General features: G+C 37.4%; 1 protein-coding gene across 1 annotated transcript; it reads left to right on the forward strand.

Moving 5' to 3' along the window:
• Positions 1-286: 286 nt before the first annotated feature.
• Positions 287-17,770, forward strand: LOC121329777 (transmembrane protein 229B-like). Its single transcript, XM_041275560.1, has 3 exons — positions 287-389; positions 9,733-9,833; positions 16,796-17,770. Exon 3 carries the CDS (start codon positions 16,847-16,849, stop codon positions 17,348-17,350), a length of 504 nt encoding a protein of 167 aa, XP_041131494.1. The 5' UTR covers positions 287-389; positions 9,733-9,833; positions 16,796-16,846; the 3' UTR covers positions 17,351-17,770.
• The last annotated feature ends 817 nt before the right edge of the window (positions 17,771-18,587 follow it).

Raw genomic sequence — 18,587 nt, forward strand, 5'->3', positions numbered from 1 at the left:
AATTCGATCGGTAATGCAGTGCCTGGGGTTGTACCAACGGTACAATTATACAATTTAAAACCTGATTTAGACTCTCAGATGAGAAACAGCATCAACAACTACAGCTGAATGAACGATCACACGAATGAATGGAAAAACAGGTGTGTGTTGCTTTTTTTTAATACAAGTGAGCCCGGGGTTGCTTTTTAATCGAGAGGGGAAAGGGTTAACGCGGTGTCTTTGAGCATGTGCTGCTGTCGCTGCTGCTACTGCAGTGAAATACCATGTGTCAATTTTCATCCAGAGCAGAACAGAAGGGGGTTCACCAGGGATATGAAGCGGTGGAAGTCAGTCTGCTTTTGAACGTTTTCCCGGGGACGCAGAGCTGGTTTGCGAACGTCATTTCATAGGTCAGACCTATATACATGTTGATATATTTTAAGATATTCAGAATGTGTTAGTGGAGGGTGGAGAAGGGAAATTCATTTGTAAATAGAATTAGCACGAGGAGGATTAAGGAGGTTTCGTGTATTTATTACATTGCGTTTGCTATACGTTAGAATAACTCGGGAGGGCGATGAGCTAGAAGATTAATCTAAATAAAGAAAGCTGCTAATTCAGTATTCAATTCCTCGGCCATCACAGGCAAGACAAAGCCGATAAAATAAAAGCAGTATGTGTTTGAATAGTTGAACCTCACTCTTGTGCTGTGCTTAGACTGCGAAGATATCAGAAATAGTAGCGAGGATGCCTTGTCTGGTCATATTAAGAATATATCTGTTTTTTGCATAACCTGCCTTATCCTTTACAGTTATTAGTACGGTATAACCGTCCTTCACAGCAATGGATTATATGGAATATTATATTATATGGAATGTGTATGCCATGTTACAGCGTACAAGCTATTTTCTAAATGTATTGGAAATGAAAAAGGAATATTTTATCACAATGTTCACACGTTGAACAAACGTTCACACATGTTTGTTAGTGTACAATTATGTATTGTAAAATATCCCGACTAAGGAAGAGATGAGCTCTTTTACTTGAAATATACCTTACCTACCGGGGAGTCAGTACAAAAACGTTTGTAATACTGTAAACCTATTACCCGAGTATCGATGTGGACAGCACCAGTAGAAAAACATTTTAACATGTCAAAGATGTAAAATCTAAAAATGCACAGTGGGTATCTGGGGAAGAAAAAGAAAATAGCCATATGGCAAATCGTATATAAATTGTGATTAATTGCTAATTATTATTTTAATCTACACTGTTATGTACATACTGTTGATATAGGTCATGGTCATTAACCTTTTCATCATACAGTAGCACTAATACACATGCCTTTAATGAGCTTGTAACAGTGAGTTGACTGTTAACTGTTAATATTGTGAGGGCTAACTGCAGCTATATAATGTTGAAATAGATTCTTTGTGCAGTTTTCAAAAGTTTGTAGGATCTGTCATAGAATACCAGCTCCAAAATAAATAAATAAATACATACATACTAAATAACAAAACAGTCAACAGCTGTGATAAAGATAACTGGTGATTTTTGGCATTTGCTGTGCTGATTTAACATTAAATAATTGCAGTTGTCAGTTGAAAACTGCACTAAGAACCTATTCCAATATTACATAGCTACATTTAGCTCTCGCAGTATTAGTGGGTAACAGTCAAGCCAATGTTACACGCTCATTAAAGGTGTGAGCACTTTAATCTTAAAAGGAGTTGTTGTACATGTCTGAAACAGGTTTGTTTTTGTGACACGTTGTACTTCATGTTTTATTTAGCTGTTATCTTATGTGTTTTGCAATATAGAACTGCCTTATAAAATTCATGTCTGTAGTATACTGCCCCACCTGTAAGTTCAATATTAGAGCTACTGTTCGATGAAAAGACTGTATTTGAAATGTTTAAATGGCATTTACAACCGCCACTGTTGAGATCGTAAAGAAGACCCCCAAAAAAATGTTTTCAGGTTTGGGTGACATTTGCATGACATCACCTTGCCCCTTCTTTTTTTCTTTATAAAGGGGATCCTAATAGCGTTGTAATGATTTATTGTGTATTGATGAATCACGATAATTTGTTAACATTATATATTGTATCTTAATAGAGGTATGTGTCTTTTGTATTGTGATACAATACCAAAAGCACAACATTCTCATTCTCATGCTCATTGTAGCTCGCTACATGGTTCTTTAATGAAGAATATGTGTTTTATAGTTGGTATGAATACCTTCCCTATCACATTTCCTAACTATGTAGTCTTCTGTTTTCAGTCTTGATGACCGATGACTCCAAACATACCAATGGAGGGCTGGCCTTCAGAAACTGGTAGCTTGTCCTCTTCAGCTCATGAGTTTGTACAGCATCCAGCATTTCTGTTCTCCTGAGCTTTAATTCTAAATAATTGGACATACTAAAATACCTCATTGGTCTTTAAGCTTGCCTGTGAACATGTATCTTTAGCCTGAAACAAAAGCACCATATAACTTCCATTGCCAGTTCCCTTTATGGTACATCTGAATACAACATTTAAAATAGTCTGTCTCTTGGCACTGTACTTCCCTTTTTTCAGTTTTGTTTCAGTTCAGCCCCCCTATATATTTAAATGTAATCCGATGCACAGTTCTGTCTGTGGTGTCTTACATCGCCTGAAGAGTCCACTTCTGTAGGCATTGCTCCTGACACAGCACAGGCACATCAAGTGTTAAGGTGGCAATGCTTCCTTGTCAGCCTCCTGGTACTAGGTACTAGGTTACAGGCTTCACTGCAAACTGAGAGACAGTCACAACGGTCATACATTCAAATGTCAGCAGCAGTATACCTTTGAGTTTTATATACTGAAAAAAAATATAAACGCAACATGCAACAATTTCAAAGATTTTACGGAGTTACAGTTCATATAAAAGGAAATCAGTCAATTGAAATAAATTAATTGGGCCCTAATCTATGAATTTCACCAGATACCTTAAAAAAAAAAAAGGTAGGAGCGTGGATGAGAAAACCAGTCAGTATCTGGTGTGACCACCATTTGCCTCATGCAGCGCGACACATCTCCTTCACATAGAGGAGATCAGGCTGTTGATTGTGGCCTGTGGAATGTTGTCCCACTCCTCTTCAATGGCTGTGCGAAGTTGCTGGATATTGGCGAGAACTGGAACACGCGGTCATACATGTTGATCCAGAGCATCCCAAACATGCTCAAGGGGTGCCTTTTCGGTGAGTATGTAGGCCATGGAAGAACTGGGACATTTTCAGCTTCCAGGAATTGTGTACAGATCCTTGCGACATGGGGCCGTGCATTATCATGCTGAAACATGAGGTGATGGCGGCGGATGAATGGCACGACAGTGGGCCTCAGGATCACGTCACGGTATCTCTGTGCATTCAAATTGCCATTGATAAAGTTCAATTGTGTTCGTTGTCCGTAGCTTATGCCTGCCCATACCATATCCCCACCGCTACCATGGGGCACTCTGTTCACAACGTTGACATCAGCAAACCACTCACCCACACAACAACATACACGCAGTTTGCATCTGCCCGGTACAGTTGAAGAGCACACTTCTCCACCGTGCCAGTGGCCAAGGTGAGCATTTGCCCACTGAAGTCAGTTAGGACGCCGAACTGCAGTCAGGTCAAGACCCTGGTGAGGACGACGAGCATGCAGATGAGCTTCCCTGGGATAGTTTCTGACAGTTTGTGAAGAAATTCTTCGGTTGTGCAAACCCACAGTTTCATCAGCTGTCCGGGTGGCTGGTCTCAGATGATCCCGCAGGTGAAGAAGCCGGATGTGGAAGTCTTGGGCTGGCGTGGTTACACGTGGTCTGCGGTTGTGAGGCCGGTTGGACATACTAAAATGATATTGGAGGCGGCTTATGGTAGAGAAATGAACATTCAATTCTCTGGCAACAGCTCTGGTGGACATTCCTGCAGTCAGCATGCCAATTACACGCTCCCTCAAAACTTGAGACATCTGTGGCATTGTGTTGTGTGACAAAACTGCACATTTCAGAGTGGCCTTTTATTGTCCCCAGCACATGGTGCACCTGTGTAATGATCATGCTGTTTAATCAGCTTCTTGATATGCCACACCTGTCAGGTGGATGGATTACTTGGCAAAGGAGAAATGCTCACTAACAGGGATGTAAACACATTTGTGCACAAAATCTGAGAGAAATAAGCTTTTTGTGCGTATGGAAAATTTCTGGGATATTTTATTTCAGCAGCATGGGACCAACACTTTATATGTTGTGTTTATATTTTTGTTCAGTGTAAGTTAGTCATCATGTAGGTAATAAAGACCCAGCTCTTGGGATTGAGGCATATGTGTGGTGGAGTCATTCATTTCCTCTTTACAAACAAGGTATGCCACAGAAGATTAGATCTGAACTTTCCCATGTTTTATTTCTCTTTTCATTTAGTTTTTCAATATTTCAAAAAGATGTTGTTACATTATCAAACTGTTATCAAAATATCAGCAGTACCTGTCAGTGTATAGAAAACAGCTTACAAACCTACACTCAAATACTAATTTAAAAAAAAAAAGTTACTGGTGCTTTTATTCTTTTAAATGTTTTACATTTAAGAGAGAGATAAAAACAAATGTAATGTTGTTAAAACCCATACCTACAATGGTATAACATTTATAAATGCGAGAATTTACAAACGTCTACATTGTAAATTAACCAGCATATGTGATTTGTTGTTATAGTTTTACTAACATAAAACAGTTGTTTGATAACTAACCAATGTGCATTCCTAAATACACTATCCTAGCTCATTTTTGGGAAACGAGCACAACCTCTTTTGCTCAAGGATTGGTGGGGAGCTGAGAATGAACTGTTGTGGTTGGTTGTCACATGTGGATGGCTGGATGTGCGATTCATCCTGTGGTGCGTCCTCTTGAGACAGAAGATGCAGGAATTACAATTTCTGGACCGGTTTCAAGGAAGGATGGTCTAGTTTGGACTATTTAGTAGTAGTGTGGTATAACATTTTTCACCCCCATATTCTGCTAAGCTTCAGCTTCATTTATTTGATCTGCTGCAGTATTAGAGAGCTGAGGATGGAGCATGTTCATTAATGTGAGGGTTTCCAGTTCTCTTGAAGTTATTGACCAGTGACAGTAGTCACTTTCCTTCATTAACCCAACAAAAACACCTTTCTCATATGGCAGTTCCATTAATCCTCTGAATTATGAGAAAGAACCACGCACATGCTGCCATGCTAAAGTAATGAATAAATATAAAATATATAAATAATCTCCACTTTGATCCGAGAAGGGACTGTTTAAGTTTTGGGAATCTTTGAGAATCTTTTTAAATAAACATTCTTACAGATTACTCTTGGTAATAAGGTGGTATCAGGAGAAATAAAAATGCTATAATTATTTAAACAATTTTTCTCCATATCAATTGTGAGATTTAATGGGACAGTAAAACTTAACTCACACCCTGACCTCCGGAGGTAATAGATACGAATCCATTGGACTACCTAGCTCCCTATCAGGGACTCCCTTCTGCTCTTACAGCTGAGCTCTGTACAGATATAGGGTTAAAGAGTAAGTAGCGGGGTTCAGCAAAATATAGCCTCATATGCCCCCACATGTTGCTACAAATGTTTTAACGTACCTTGCATTTTTCTTTTCATTGTTAACATCCTGACAGCTTTTTACATTTGTAACTTTCAAGTCTGTTTCAAAGCTCTTTTCAAAATGTCTGCTCTAGTGCACTGTGGTTTGAGATCTATCCTCTAAATCACTGCAGGAGAAAGAAAAAAAAAAAACATAGCAACAAGTACTCTGGCTTTTCTGTACCATATCACATCATGGATCGTTATTGCTGTGTTACCTGTTTGACAATGTGGGCAATAATCCTTACACTATCAGTGCACTAGAGCAGACATTTTGAAAAGAGCTTTGAAACAGACTCAAGTTTTAGGTGTAAAAAGTTGTCAGGATGTTAACAATAAAAATAAAAATTGCAGGTAAGTTATTTAAACAGTTGTAGCAACATGTGGGGATGTAAACATTATATTTTTCAGAACCCCACTATTTACTCTTTAAAGGAATACAAACAAAGGTCAGCCAGAACAGCAGCATGCAACTGTGTGACATGAAAGAGAGGGTAACAATGTAACCTGTGATGTTGCACTCTGCAATTTATTAGGATAGGATGTGCATCTGCTGAGATGCAAGGTTACCTTAACAGGGATGCCTTATCCCCCACTTATAGTGACTTATTGAACCAGATTGTGGTTGGATCTGTGCTGCAATTGAAACGAACAGTGAAAACGAATCCATTTTAACAAACTGCCGCCAATATTATTAGGTGCATGCAAGCATCAATATTAGGGGTTTTGGTCTCCAGGTTCAGTTGTTGACCATCATCTAGACATTAAGCATGCTGGAGGTCATTCTCACACTGGAAACAGAATTAATTTAAAAGGATGACTTTGCTATGCTAGAACACTGAAGTCTGAACATCCTGCTGCAGATATCCATGCAGTATGCTGGATGGCAAAATGTAAAAGCCACAATCCTGACCATAACATTTTACCAGCAATGACTATGGGGAAAATATTGCAGTGGTCTTGATAAAGTAGCACAATGGTACTGAGGCTAGTTTATACAGCATGTTCATGCATTGTAATGCCATTGGTGTGTCAAATACTTCATCTGCAACCCCAGAAATACTCAAATTATGCATTCTGGTGGACATTTGTCCATTGTAATGGAAAACTGTGTGTCCCACAATTTAAGCTTTCAGACTTTTTTTTTGTAAATTCCTACTTTCATACTGCATGTGTTAACCCTTGTACCCAGTGCCATGGAAACCAGGTAGTTAAAAACCTTGTTGCTGACATCTACCAATTGATCCACAAGGGGATAGTAATTTAACTACCTGCATATTGATCATTGTAGGTTATTTTAATCCTCTGGGCATCAATTACGATTCCTGAGTGTTCTACGTCCTTGAATCGGGTCATTTTAAAGCACTGTTCGTTTGCCTGCATTACATAGCAAAATTATAATCCTTATACAATAGTATTGAGAGAATTTAACCACTTAATTAATCTCTTGTTCTTAAACAGCTAGATGACCAACACCTTCAATTACAGAGAACATATTACTGTATAAAGTACATACTGATTCATTGTTGGAAAAGTGTGCTGTCTTTAAATGGTCATCATGCGTTAATCATTTGGTATATAATACTCTAGCATTACCTGGTAAGCACTGTAGACCTGCTTCCATAATTATAGTGATTATGAATTAGACATGTCTTTACACTGAAGAGTTGGTGGTAGGTAAAAAAATGGTGACATTATTAGTTTTGGATTTATCAATCAACATTTAAAGATCTAAACAGAATCAAGAACAGAGATTAATATGGTATCTTGCATTGTAAGATAATATATATTCTGATATGAGCAGTTCAGAACAGTACCGTTCTTTTTTCTGTTACTTTGTATTTGCCAATCTGTAAATGTTATGTTAAAGCTTCCCATCATGCACCGCATGGCAGTGGTTCAGGTGAGGTTAATGCTTTCTGGCTAGTAAAAATGTCAATAGGCCTTTATCAGACAGGCATGATGAATGAGAGATGAACAGATCAATATGTGTCTGTTAAGCAAGGTGGCTGCAAAAGGAGGACTGGAGTTATCAAGGTCTTTACATGTAATTTGCATGTGGTGTGAGTGCTGTCTTTTATGTAAGGCAGGGATGTGCACTTCACCTTTACAGAGTGTTCTGTGCTGTGCAGCCAAAACTGCAAGAGAATAGCTGATCAAGCAAGATGCATTGAATTAATAAATGCCTGGGTCAGGCATGGGTCTATAGGGGTGACCAAAACTTCAGCATATAAGAGATCAGTCAAAGAGAACATAACCTGACAATTGCCTTGATTTTTGTGGCCCGCATTCTACCACATGACACAGAATTATCTATCAACACATAACCCTGCTGAATTGGGTCAACCCTTGTAGAGACTCAGTATTTTATAACATATAAAATTACACAGGCAGTTTAGTTGCAGGTGAGAACAGTTTTCGTCAAGTTATTTTTAAGATTAAAACAAGTTTAAATTGATCAAATGGTAAACGGTTAATCAGTGACACAATTTTTAAAGTGGGGGTGCTGAAAGCCATTGAACAAAACTGTAACCCCTGTGTATGATGGAAGCCATACCACCCCTAGTTCCAGTGCCCTTGTGGTTAATTGCACTTGCTTTAATAGACTTAAAATGACAAAAAAAAATCAGCTTTTTAATTAAATATTTTAAACACGTTCAAAAATGATGATGCATGGATGCATTTACTGAAAGAGCAGTCATTGACATGGTGTTTTAAAGCTTAATTTTGAATGTAAAGATTATTTATATTGTATAACATTAACAATGCCATACAAGCATACTAAAAACATTGGCCTGTATTGTCCACTGAGGGCAAATTTGAGGATACCTAATTCATAATAAATATTACATGAACAAGTTGCCCACCGTGTAAAATCAGAACCATTGGCATTTCCAAACACTAGCACAGCAATTCAAGATCTGTTTGGTTTGGCTGGATTCTTGTGTGTTTCACTTTTTTCCCCCAAGCAGCCTTGATCCCCATCTCTGCGTTTCAGAGCACATTAAAAGTCAAGTTCTTAATCTGAGCTTTGTGTATTCCTGAGCTTGCTCTCCTTGCTGTGACCTACCTCTGTTAATGAAGAGGGTTCTTTGTTTCTCCACACTGCCTGGGAAAGACGTCTTAGTTCCCTTCACAGCCTGGTTAAGAATAAAGTACATTCCTTTTTTATTTGTGTGTAGGTCTGTTCTGGAAACCAAAGAAAGGGACGTGCTATAAATGTGAAGTGAGGCTTTGCTCTGTGTAAGGAAACCTGAGCTATTCAGAAAAGCAATCACAGGACTCGCAGGCACTGCACGGTACTTTAAATACAGAGTGGGTCACACATTTTAGGACACATTAAAATAATGCTTGAAGAATTAACTTCAAACACTAAATCATAAATTCTGAGGTAAAGCACAATCATCAGTTGTAGGTGCTCATGTCATTAGTGGTGTGAAAATTATTTCTCCTGAGAATTTAAAATATATATTCGCTTCAGTTCTTCAGTTGGCATTCGCACCTGGTCCTGGAGAATACCTAGAAGGCGGTTCCTTGTGAGATGGCAGTCCTCAGCAGGCAGAAAGCTACAGTATCCTGGGTTGTGTACACTACCTGGACACTTTGAGGACCTGTATCTAATATCTGGTTTGCATTGATGTCAGACTTGATACAACATGACAGAAGCTCTGATACAACATGCCACAAGCTCTCTCTCTCTCTCCCTCTCATTCATATTGCATATATTCACACACAATAGGGGAAGAGTGTAAGCAGAGAATTGTAATGACGGATGTGTGATTCAAATTCATCCCAAACATGCTCAGTTGGATTGAGACTGAGGTGTCTGACATGCGTCAAATCATTCTCCAACCATTCACATACGATTCTGGCACGGTGGATACAGTACATTAATGTCTTGAATGTTGCCATCCCCAGTACAGCATTGTCAGGTGGACTTTATCCACAATATTGCTAATGGCATGACTGGAAAACATGCCTCAAACCAGGGTAATGCCATTCCAGTCGAGTAGGCTGGTCCTAATAAAGTCTTTCGGATCAGTCTTTCTAGTGACTTCATTTGCATGTGTAACTAGCAGCTAAACAGATTGATCTTCTCCCTTTTTTTCAGGTAACAGTTTATGAATCCTGGAATCCTCACTGGCAAAACCACCAGGGACAGACTGGACCCACACCTTGGAGTGTTGCTTCACAGAGGCTGTACCCCTGCAGGTATAATTTGACTGGCTCATCTTCAGTTTTACACTAGGGTAGGAGTTTATTATTTTAACCTGTGTTACAAGATACTAGAAGAGGTAGAATGACTACTAATTTGACAGTGTCAAATACAGTTGTTCAGGTTAAAATAGTACAACAGGATGGCTAGTTGCCACTTGAAGGCTAAAATTTTGTATAGTAGACCCCTGTTAATCTGTGCAGATTGGGACCGATTTGAGCCCGAATTAGTGAAAAACACTGATTAGCAGAAATTTAGTTTACTGTTTGGGAAATCCCTGCGATATTAATTGAAAACTCGAAAAATGCAAAAATACAAATAAAATATAACGTCCCAACAACTGTCAAAATATATAGTGTACATAATCAGCGTTGTTCAGAGGCAGAGAGAGCTGGTTAAAAAAGCCACTGATCTTGCTCTGAGTCTCTGATCTTCATAATAAGACTGCCAGGCTAAGAGAGTCTTAAGTCTGCTTTCTGCTAGCTATTGTCACGGATTTCAGTAACTGCAATAGGCTTGCACTTACTGTACTCCATTAAATAAAATGATGACTGTCCGCTTCCGCACAGAAATGCTGATTTCCTCTCTAATAAAGCATGTGAATACCCACTTCAGCATAGATCGGATGATTTATGCACTAATACATTTTGATAATGCACTGTATTAAACCGCACAGATTATCGAAACACAAATTATTAAAACACGGATTAACGGGAGTCGACTATTTATAAATTATGTATTTGATAACGTCTGGTACTTTATTTGTGAACATCCTGTTTAGTAGCACTGTACTGTTTGCGCTCTATATTTTAAAACTGCTTGGAGTTAATGGAAATCCATTGAGCAGCGAATGCAAACATTTGCTATATTTGAGTAGTATAAATATGAAATTTGTACCACGTTTCTAAACACTACAATCTGTATTGCATGTACAGTACAAGTGGTTACGATGACATAGCCTTCTACATGCGTAAGATTGACGATGGATAGACAGTAAAATTCAAAACGTTACAAAGAGTTGGTTAATTTTTGAACTCACACTGTTAACACAACTACTATTATTGTCTGTTTACAATTTCCCAAATTAATGAACAGAGCATGGCATCAGAATAAAGTTATTAAGGTAACTGCTTGCTAATAATAAAGCTAACGTACGATTTGGAGATGGCAGTGATATGGAACGGCAAACAAGGGTAAAGGAAACGTGAAAGCAGTCAGAATTCCAACACAGATTTCAGTCTGAAATCCTTGGTTTTAGAGTTCAGTAGTCCTTTGCTGGTCTGGCCCACCACCCACAGTGGTCAAGCAAATCCGACACTACATTGTAACACGGCCTTACTCACGGTCGTTCGTCCCCCATAAATGAGACTCAGCACACACAAACTTGTAGGTTAGTGCTGACGTGCACTTTTAATAATACAAAATAAAAAAAAAATGAAAACAAAACCTAGCTCTTTTCGAGCACTAACTAAGCAAACACAGGAACCTATTCTAATAAACCGGACAGCTAAGCTGTTTACCGGCTGGAAAACCACACAATACCTTTTTAGTTGATACGACTGCTAACACACACAGACAGGCTGTTTACACAGCAGCCCTGAAGAGACTACTTGCTCTCTTTTAAATAGCCTGCACCTGGTTCTAATTTACAATGGTAGCCAGGTGCAGGTGATAATTAACCTTTAAATAAATAATAAAGCAATAATAAAAACAATTAACACACATTTTTTGGCAGGGAGGATTTTAACACCCTCCTTGCTGTGCTACATCATATAGAGTAAGATTGGGGAAACTATAAATAGATGAATAGCTTTACTGGAGATATATTATATAAAATGATTAAGTGTTGTCATAAGAGGAGATGTTATGTTTTTTGAAAACCAGCACTTTTTCAACTGCACAATCCAAGCTAGTTTCTCCAAATTAGCACAGTTTGTATTATAAACAAATAAGAAAACACTTAATACTACTTAAGCAGTGCGTGAGTTAAAAATCTTAGTTGTTTATATCTGGTTTGGTAACTTTTATTAGGTGTATTTCTACTTTCTGAACAAAGAGCTAGATTCTCTAAGCCATTTACATTTTTCAGATAGTAGAAAGTTACTAATGCAGAAATTATCAACTCCGACATTTCATTTAGGGGCTTGTGATTAGTCTGAAATTGTTTTAGAAATACAAATAAATGTTTTTCAGGTAAAATTTCAGAGTAAATTGCTTTGAGAATTTAACCCAATATCTGCTAATGGTAATTTGGAGTAAATAGGTTCAATAATTTAGCCTATTGACATATGGGGTACATGTCTTTTTTTAATTGTGGTTATCAATATTGTATTTTTGTGGCAGTCATTTTGCAAAGCTAGTGCCATAAAAGTTAATGACTTTGCATTTGTTGGGTTACACTGCATATTAAATGCATGAGTGACCTTTTGATCAAATGTGACTTTTTAGTTTTGCGCCTGCCTTGATGCAGCACACTTGCAAGTCTTTGTGTTTGGTACACAGTTGTATTCTATCAGTCAAGTTACCTTACAGGTAATGCCCACTAAGAATAAACATGTTCACTACCATATTATTTTAATCTTAGGCCATATCAATGATACAGGCCACAAGCTTAGAGATTATAGCTGCTACACAGCTGCATTCTATGATTCGCTCACACAAGTTCCATTATTGGTGTTGGAACTTTAAATGCTCCTAAGATAGAGTAGTGTGCACATTTATTAGAAAACCTCACTGCTTCTATAGTTTATTGAACTCCATGCTTGACAAAGGTACCAACTGTACAAAAGAATTTCATGGTTACTTCAAGAAAAATTTAATTAACTTACATCCAATTTTTTGAGAAAGGACATAGACACAGTGCCAAAAAGATGCCAAGCTGTTATTGATGCCAAAGGTGGCCACACTAAATATTACCATTAAAGACACTTTCAGATATAGCTGTGTTTGTAGCTTTGAATTAGTTTCTTCTAAGATGAGTTTACAAAAATGAATAATTTCTTCTGTAAATGAATATATATAATATATATATATATATATATATATATATATATATATATATATATATATATATATATATATGTGTGTGTGTGTGCAAAGCTCAATAAATTACAAATCTTGAGGTGTTCTAATGCATTTGCACACTACTGTATGCAGCAGTACTAAAAAGAAAAGGGTTTGTGGATAAAAATTCTGCAAGGGCGCTTTAGCTCCCCTGCTCTTTACGCTGGCAAGTTCAAAACAGTCTTCAAATTGTCTATCACAACACCTTATCGTGTTAGAGGAGACAGAAAGTGGAGAGTCTGCTTTCAGAGCATCTTCAGGGAAAAAGTAGTTTCCTTTAGTGAGGCCATATATATTTCATATTGATTAGGGCCAAACTTATAAACGTGTTTAATTAACGCAGCCAGGGTATGATTTGGTCTGGAACAAAGTGTTTTTTTCTACTTCTATGGACTAGGTAGGTGATGATAGGTGATGTGGCCATCTTCTTGCCTAGTCCACAAGATTTACACCCATGTTGTGAAGTTCTGACCTCAAGCACTCAGAGCTGCAGATCCAACAGATGGAAGGCTTTTTAATCAGTCAACTGACTATCTTGTCACTGGAGGTGAAAGCTGGGGATTTAGACATGTCAGCCTCTCAGTTTTAAGACTTCAGCGTCATTGGGAGGAGTTGTCATTAATATAAGAAAACATCCATTTACAGTAACTGGAACATGCTTTTCTATCAGTGGTGGTGAAATGAATAAAAGCTGTGTAATGTGTTGTGGATGCTTTTAGAAAGAAATGTTTAGGATGTAGCCAACACATAGTAACACAGCATACAAATGGCCTTGAAAAATGAACGGCAGATTTTACACAGACTTACTGTTCTCTACCTCCAGATGTCCATATAACCAAAAATGGCTCCAATTAATCAATTCTAAAAAGTTATTAAAAAATTTATTAATGGCTAATTATCAATCTCGACTGAAAACAAGCAACAGTTATGGCTGTAGAAGTTTAGGCAGTTCAAAGATAAGGGATGGATTCAAAGGCATGGCAATTCTATGTTATTCTTTTTAAATCTACTCTAGCCTTTTAAATAAATTATTAGATTTGGAAATAACTGCATTTATATCAGTGTATGCAGTACACAAATGTACAGATTCATTGCCCCGGAACTGTTATACAGATATATATACAATATATAACAGGATTACTGTAACTTTTGTTAGGCAGTATTGTAATAAAATCATAATGATACGTCACTGACAGCGAAGGTCACCTTAATACAAATTATGCTGCTAAACCTGCGTGTCTTTACCTACACTTTCTTCAGTTTTTTGAGGTGTTTTTTCTATTTTTTTTATGTGTTGGGGTGAGTTTTATCATGATTGTATTTTAGCAGTGATAATCCGCCTGATATTTTTGTGTAGGAGCTTTGTGGAATATTCTTCCTCAGACACTTTGCAAAGGCTGGAAGTATCATCTCTTTGTTTAGAAGCAGGCATTTTTATTTAACATTTTCTGACAGCTCAGCTGGGATAATCCTGTGTTTGAAGTTTGCGGGAGAAAAATCCAATAGCGTAACGGCGGTAATGATGGTGTTTGAGAGTCAGGTAGAAGTGGTTGGAATGTTCAAGTGTAAAGCTAGGTGAGAAAGATTAGTACTTGAGACACGTTTTGTTCAGGGTGTTGAATAAGCAGAAGTTGTTCAAATGAAAATGACCATTTTCTTTGAATAGGAACACCAACATAGCATTAACCAATGTATCTGTTTAGTTAGTGAATGTTTAGTTAACCAAATTAGAGATGAGCAGTTCCCTTTCTGCACTGTTATTAGTCTTGGGCTGATTGTTAATTGCACATTGTTTTCTAAAGAAAGGGGGGGGGGGGGTGTGACATGCTGTGCTTGATCTGGACCATGTTGGTTTTGGAAAGGCATCAGTCTGAAATAACAAATTCTGACTTTAGATGGTGGTGTAGGCAGTGTACATGGGCAGGGGCTAATTTCCCCCTCACTCGGGTTTTTCCTTTGTCTTTTTATTAAAAAACAGAGATGCTCGGTCCACACAGCTTCTGTGCTTCTGCCTGCCACATGAGTGTCAAAGTGGGATAATTAACTCCAGCTGTAACATTGGATTCATAATTTACATGGCTGTCTTACTGACACACATAGACACACACACACTCATTTTTTTCATGTCTTTGTCATGAAACCTCTCTCAAGAGGTTTGTAACATCAATCTGGAATTTTTCTTGTTTTAAGAAGTAAAGGCTGGAGTATTCGTTTTGAAAATATGTCCCTTTTGTATGCTTAAGCTTAATGCTTTAAACTGAAGAACGTAGAAAGGTTAAACTAACAGACATAGATCATTTTTGAATGAACACCAATTTAAATGGAACCTAGGAAGTAAATCAAGTGTTATTTATGGATTGATTTTGTACATCCATGTAAACATACTATAGAGTTTTAATGGCCTCCCCCACATCTCAGAAAATTCCCAACCTCAGGTTTATTCAGACCACAAGAGGGGCTATTGTCCCTCCTAGAACATCCTACCATTGCCTTGACAACAGGAGCAACCAAGATTTTACTCTCCCATTGACAGCAATCTGATATGAGGAAGGCTGGGTTTTAGTAAAGGAATAGCAGCCTTTACTAGTTGTTGTTGATGACAGTAGTGCCATTTGGCCTTCAGTCGCTTAACTGTAACTTACAGGATATGGATTTTAAGGTATTCCAGTTCTGTTAGAAGATTACATTAATTGTCCAGCAGGCTTATTGTTGCTAAACAATTTCAAGTTAATGTTTATATATATATATATATATATATATATATATATATATATATATATATATATATATATATATATATATATATATATATATATAAATATAATATATCATACACACTTTGAAGCAAGGGGTTAATTGGCCAAAATGTAGTTATTTCCCTACAAAAAGCTGTATTCATAAAAAGAGTTTATTCTCTTGGAAATTTTGTAACAAATTAGGCATTGTTTTCATTGTTGTAAATGTTACTTATTACAGTTCTTTTAAGAGTATGCTGAGATAATGCCAGGCAGATCTGATTTGAATACAAATCAAGAAGCAAACTACTACTGATATAAATATGATGGATGTTGACAGGTTGTTTAGATATGATTTGTAATCCTGCTTGTTGTCAGGGCTGCACACCCTACCCCAGGCTTTGCCTATGGTTAATATCCATAACTGTAGGTTAATGTAATCTACCGGTATCTGTCAGTAAGCTAAAAAATAAACTAATGAAGTACATATAAAATGAAGGGATACAGTAGCATATATAGTACTGTAGTGTTATTTTGTTTGGTTTGAACAGTTGAGCTGTAAACTGATTAATTCAGTTGTTTATGACTTTGACTCAGCCAACCCAAGACAAGCTTGTGAACTGTAAGGTTTGCAATCAGTAAAAAATAAATTAAAAAGATGTAATAAACAGTAATAAAGCAATTCAAGGTCCTTCTTGCCCTGAAAGCATTTCAGCTGCATGTTGCTAGGCACTGTCGTTAGCTGAACATACAGGAAATGTACCAACCACAAAACTCAAGGATGGAACAAACAGCACACGCTGTGTCAAGATTACCCAGAATTTGACATGCAAGGTTCTGCTTCCTGTTTAAAATTGCATGCGTTAGTACCAGAGTTATGTTCTCTTCCATGTTAAGAGGAAGGAGCACAGTAAGTTGATTAGTGAAGATGGCTTTGGTAAACTGGAGGGTATTTGAGCCATGTTGCTTTTGATTTAATGTGTTCCATGTAAACTTATTGGATTTGTAAGTACTTGATGTAACGAGGATACAGTGTTTTTAAGTCTGTAATTAAAAGAAAGCAACTGTTCTTCACTTTGTAACATTTTTAGTGTTTTGTCAAAGCCGTCCTTCGTCTAATAACCAGTAATCTTTCTCTGTCTTTCTCTCATGGACCTAAGCTCCCTAGCTTCACATCCCCTCCCTGTCCTCCCCCTCACCTGTCCAGTAAGATGGCAGCTGCCGAACCCCTGACAGTACTCTCGCGCTGGTACCTCTACGCCATCCATGGTTACTTCTGTGAGGTAATGTTCACGGCTGCCTGGGAATTTGTAGTCAACTTCAACTGGAAGTTCCCGGGCGTCACCAGCGTCTGGGCCCTCTTCATCTACGGCACCTCCATCCTGCTCATAGAGCGCATGTACCTACAGCTCAAGGACCGCTGCCACATCCTGATTCGCTGCCTCATCTATACGCTCTGGACCTACTCCTGGGAGTTCCTCACAGGCTTCATCCTGCGCCAGTTCAATGCCTGCCCATGGGACTACACCGATTTTGACTATGACTTCATGGGCCTGATCACCCTGGAGTACTGCCTGCCCTGGTTCTGTGCTTCCTTCATCGTCGAGCAGCTTGTCATCAGAAACACCCTCAGGCTTCGCTTTGACGAGAAGACTGATCCTGCTGCTGCCGTGGAAACCACCGGAACAGCCAATGGGTACATAAAGAATGACTGAAGCTTTCCCTGTGTGGGAAAAATGGTCAATTCAAGTGACCATTTTACACAGAGAGCTGTTCTTACATTAATTAGGCAATCCATTTCTGTTTAAAAACATAGGAAACGGACATTCCTTGGGAATGTGGAATGAAATTAAATTGGGTGGTAACATCAGATAGTGACTTCATCATAATTATAGCCTGTCATTCAGCTAACATGAGAATTAACTTAGCGGTAAAACGATGAAGAGGAATTAAACCATAATGATCATGTAGCTTGAATTGTTTATGTAAAATGTGCACTTTTTAAATAAATGCACATTTGGAAACAGTATTCCCAAGAAGGGATATACAAGGGAACAATTTTGTCAGTCCCACGGCTACAATGTGTTTTAAAACAATACAAATGGAATGTTTTAACTTTTGTGGTCAGGTTTAAATTGCTTAATGTATTATATATATATATATATATATATATATATATATATATATATATATATATATATATATATAATATATGTATGTATAGTTCACACATATGTATATATATATATATATATATATATATATATCTATCCTTATATTTAGTGAGAGGAATATAAATCAAGAGTGTGAAATTTCACTTTAGTGTAATTCATGGAATTAATTAAATGTACCGTGGCACATTGAATATAAAATTTTACCATGAAAAATTTAAAGCTGCAGTGTTATCAGGCCCTATTCAAATATATATGTTATTAGAGTATAACATATATAGACTACTTTTATGTAGGCACATATATAATATATTTATTATAATATGAAAATGTCAAGACAAATACAGTAACTAAATATAAATATAGATTGAAATTCCATACATTTCTATATAAATAAAATATATTATTAAATAGAAGTAAAAAGCAAAAATATATTTCCCGGACTCATAAACTGATTAATCCACTTTATTGAGTAACAGATTTTAATGTTCTTCAAGCCTGTCCCTCAAGTAGTTCAGGTTTTTGTTTCAATCGACACTATTTGTGTAAGTATGTATTGTTTTCCAGCGCACATAAAACAGCACTTACAGAAAGACTAAACAGTGAGTAGCTAGAGTGTTTGCTCTAGTCTACCTGCATCAACAGACTGCAATACAAATTTAAAAAGACAACTGTTTGAAACTAAAACCTGGAATGTTTGAGGTACTTGAGGAATAGGGTTGAAAACTCATTGACCCTACAGTGTGCAACACCCTACAGAACTGGATGCTGTACGACACAT

The sequence above is a fragment of the Polyodon spathula genome, chromosome 17, assembly GCF_017654505.1.
Source record: "Polyodon spathula isolate WHYD16114869_AA chromosome 17, ASM1765450v1, whole genome shotgun sequence".
NCBI lineage: Eukaryota > Metazoa > Chordata > Actinopteri > Acipenseriformes > Polyodontidae > Polyodon > Polyodon spathula.

What these genes read in the sequence shown, in the direction of transcription:
- LOC121329777 (XM_041275560.1), top strand. Translation starts at nt 16,847, where the DNA reads ATGGCAGCTGCCGAACCCCTGACAGTACTCTCGCGCTGGTACCTCTAC.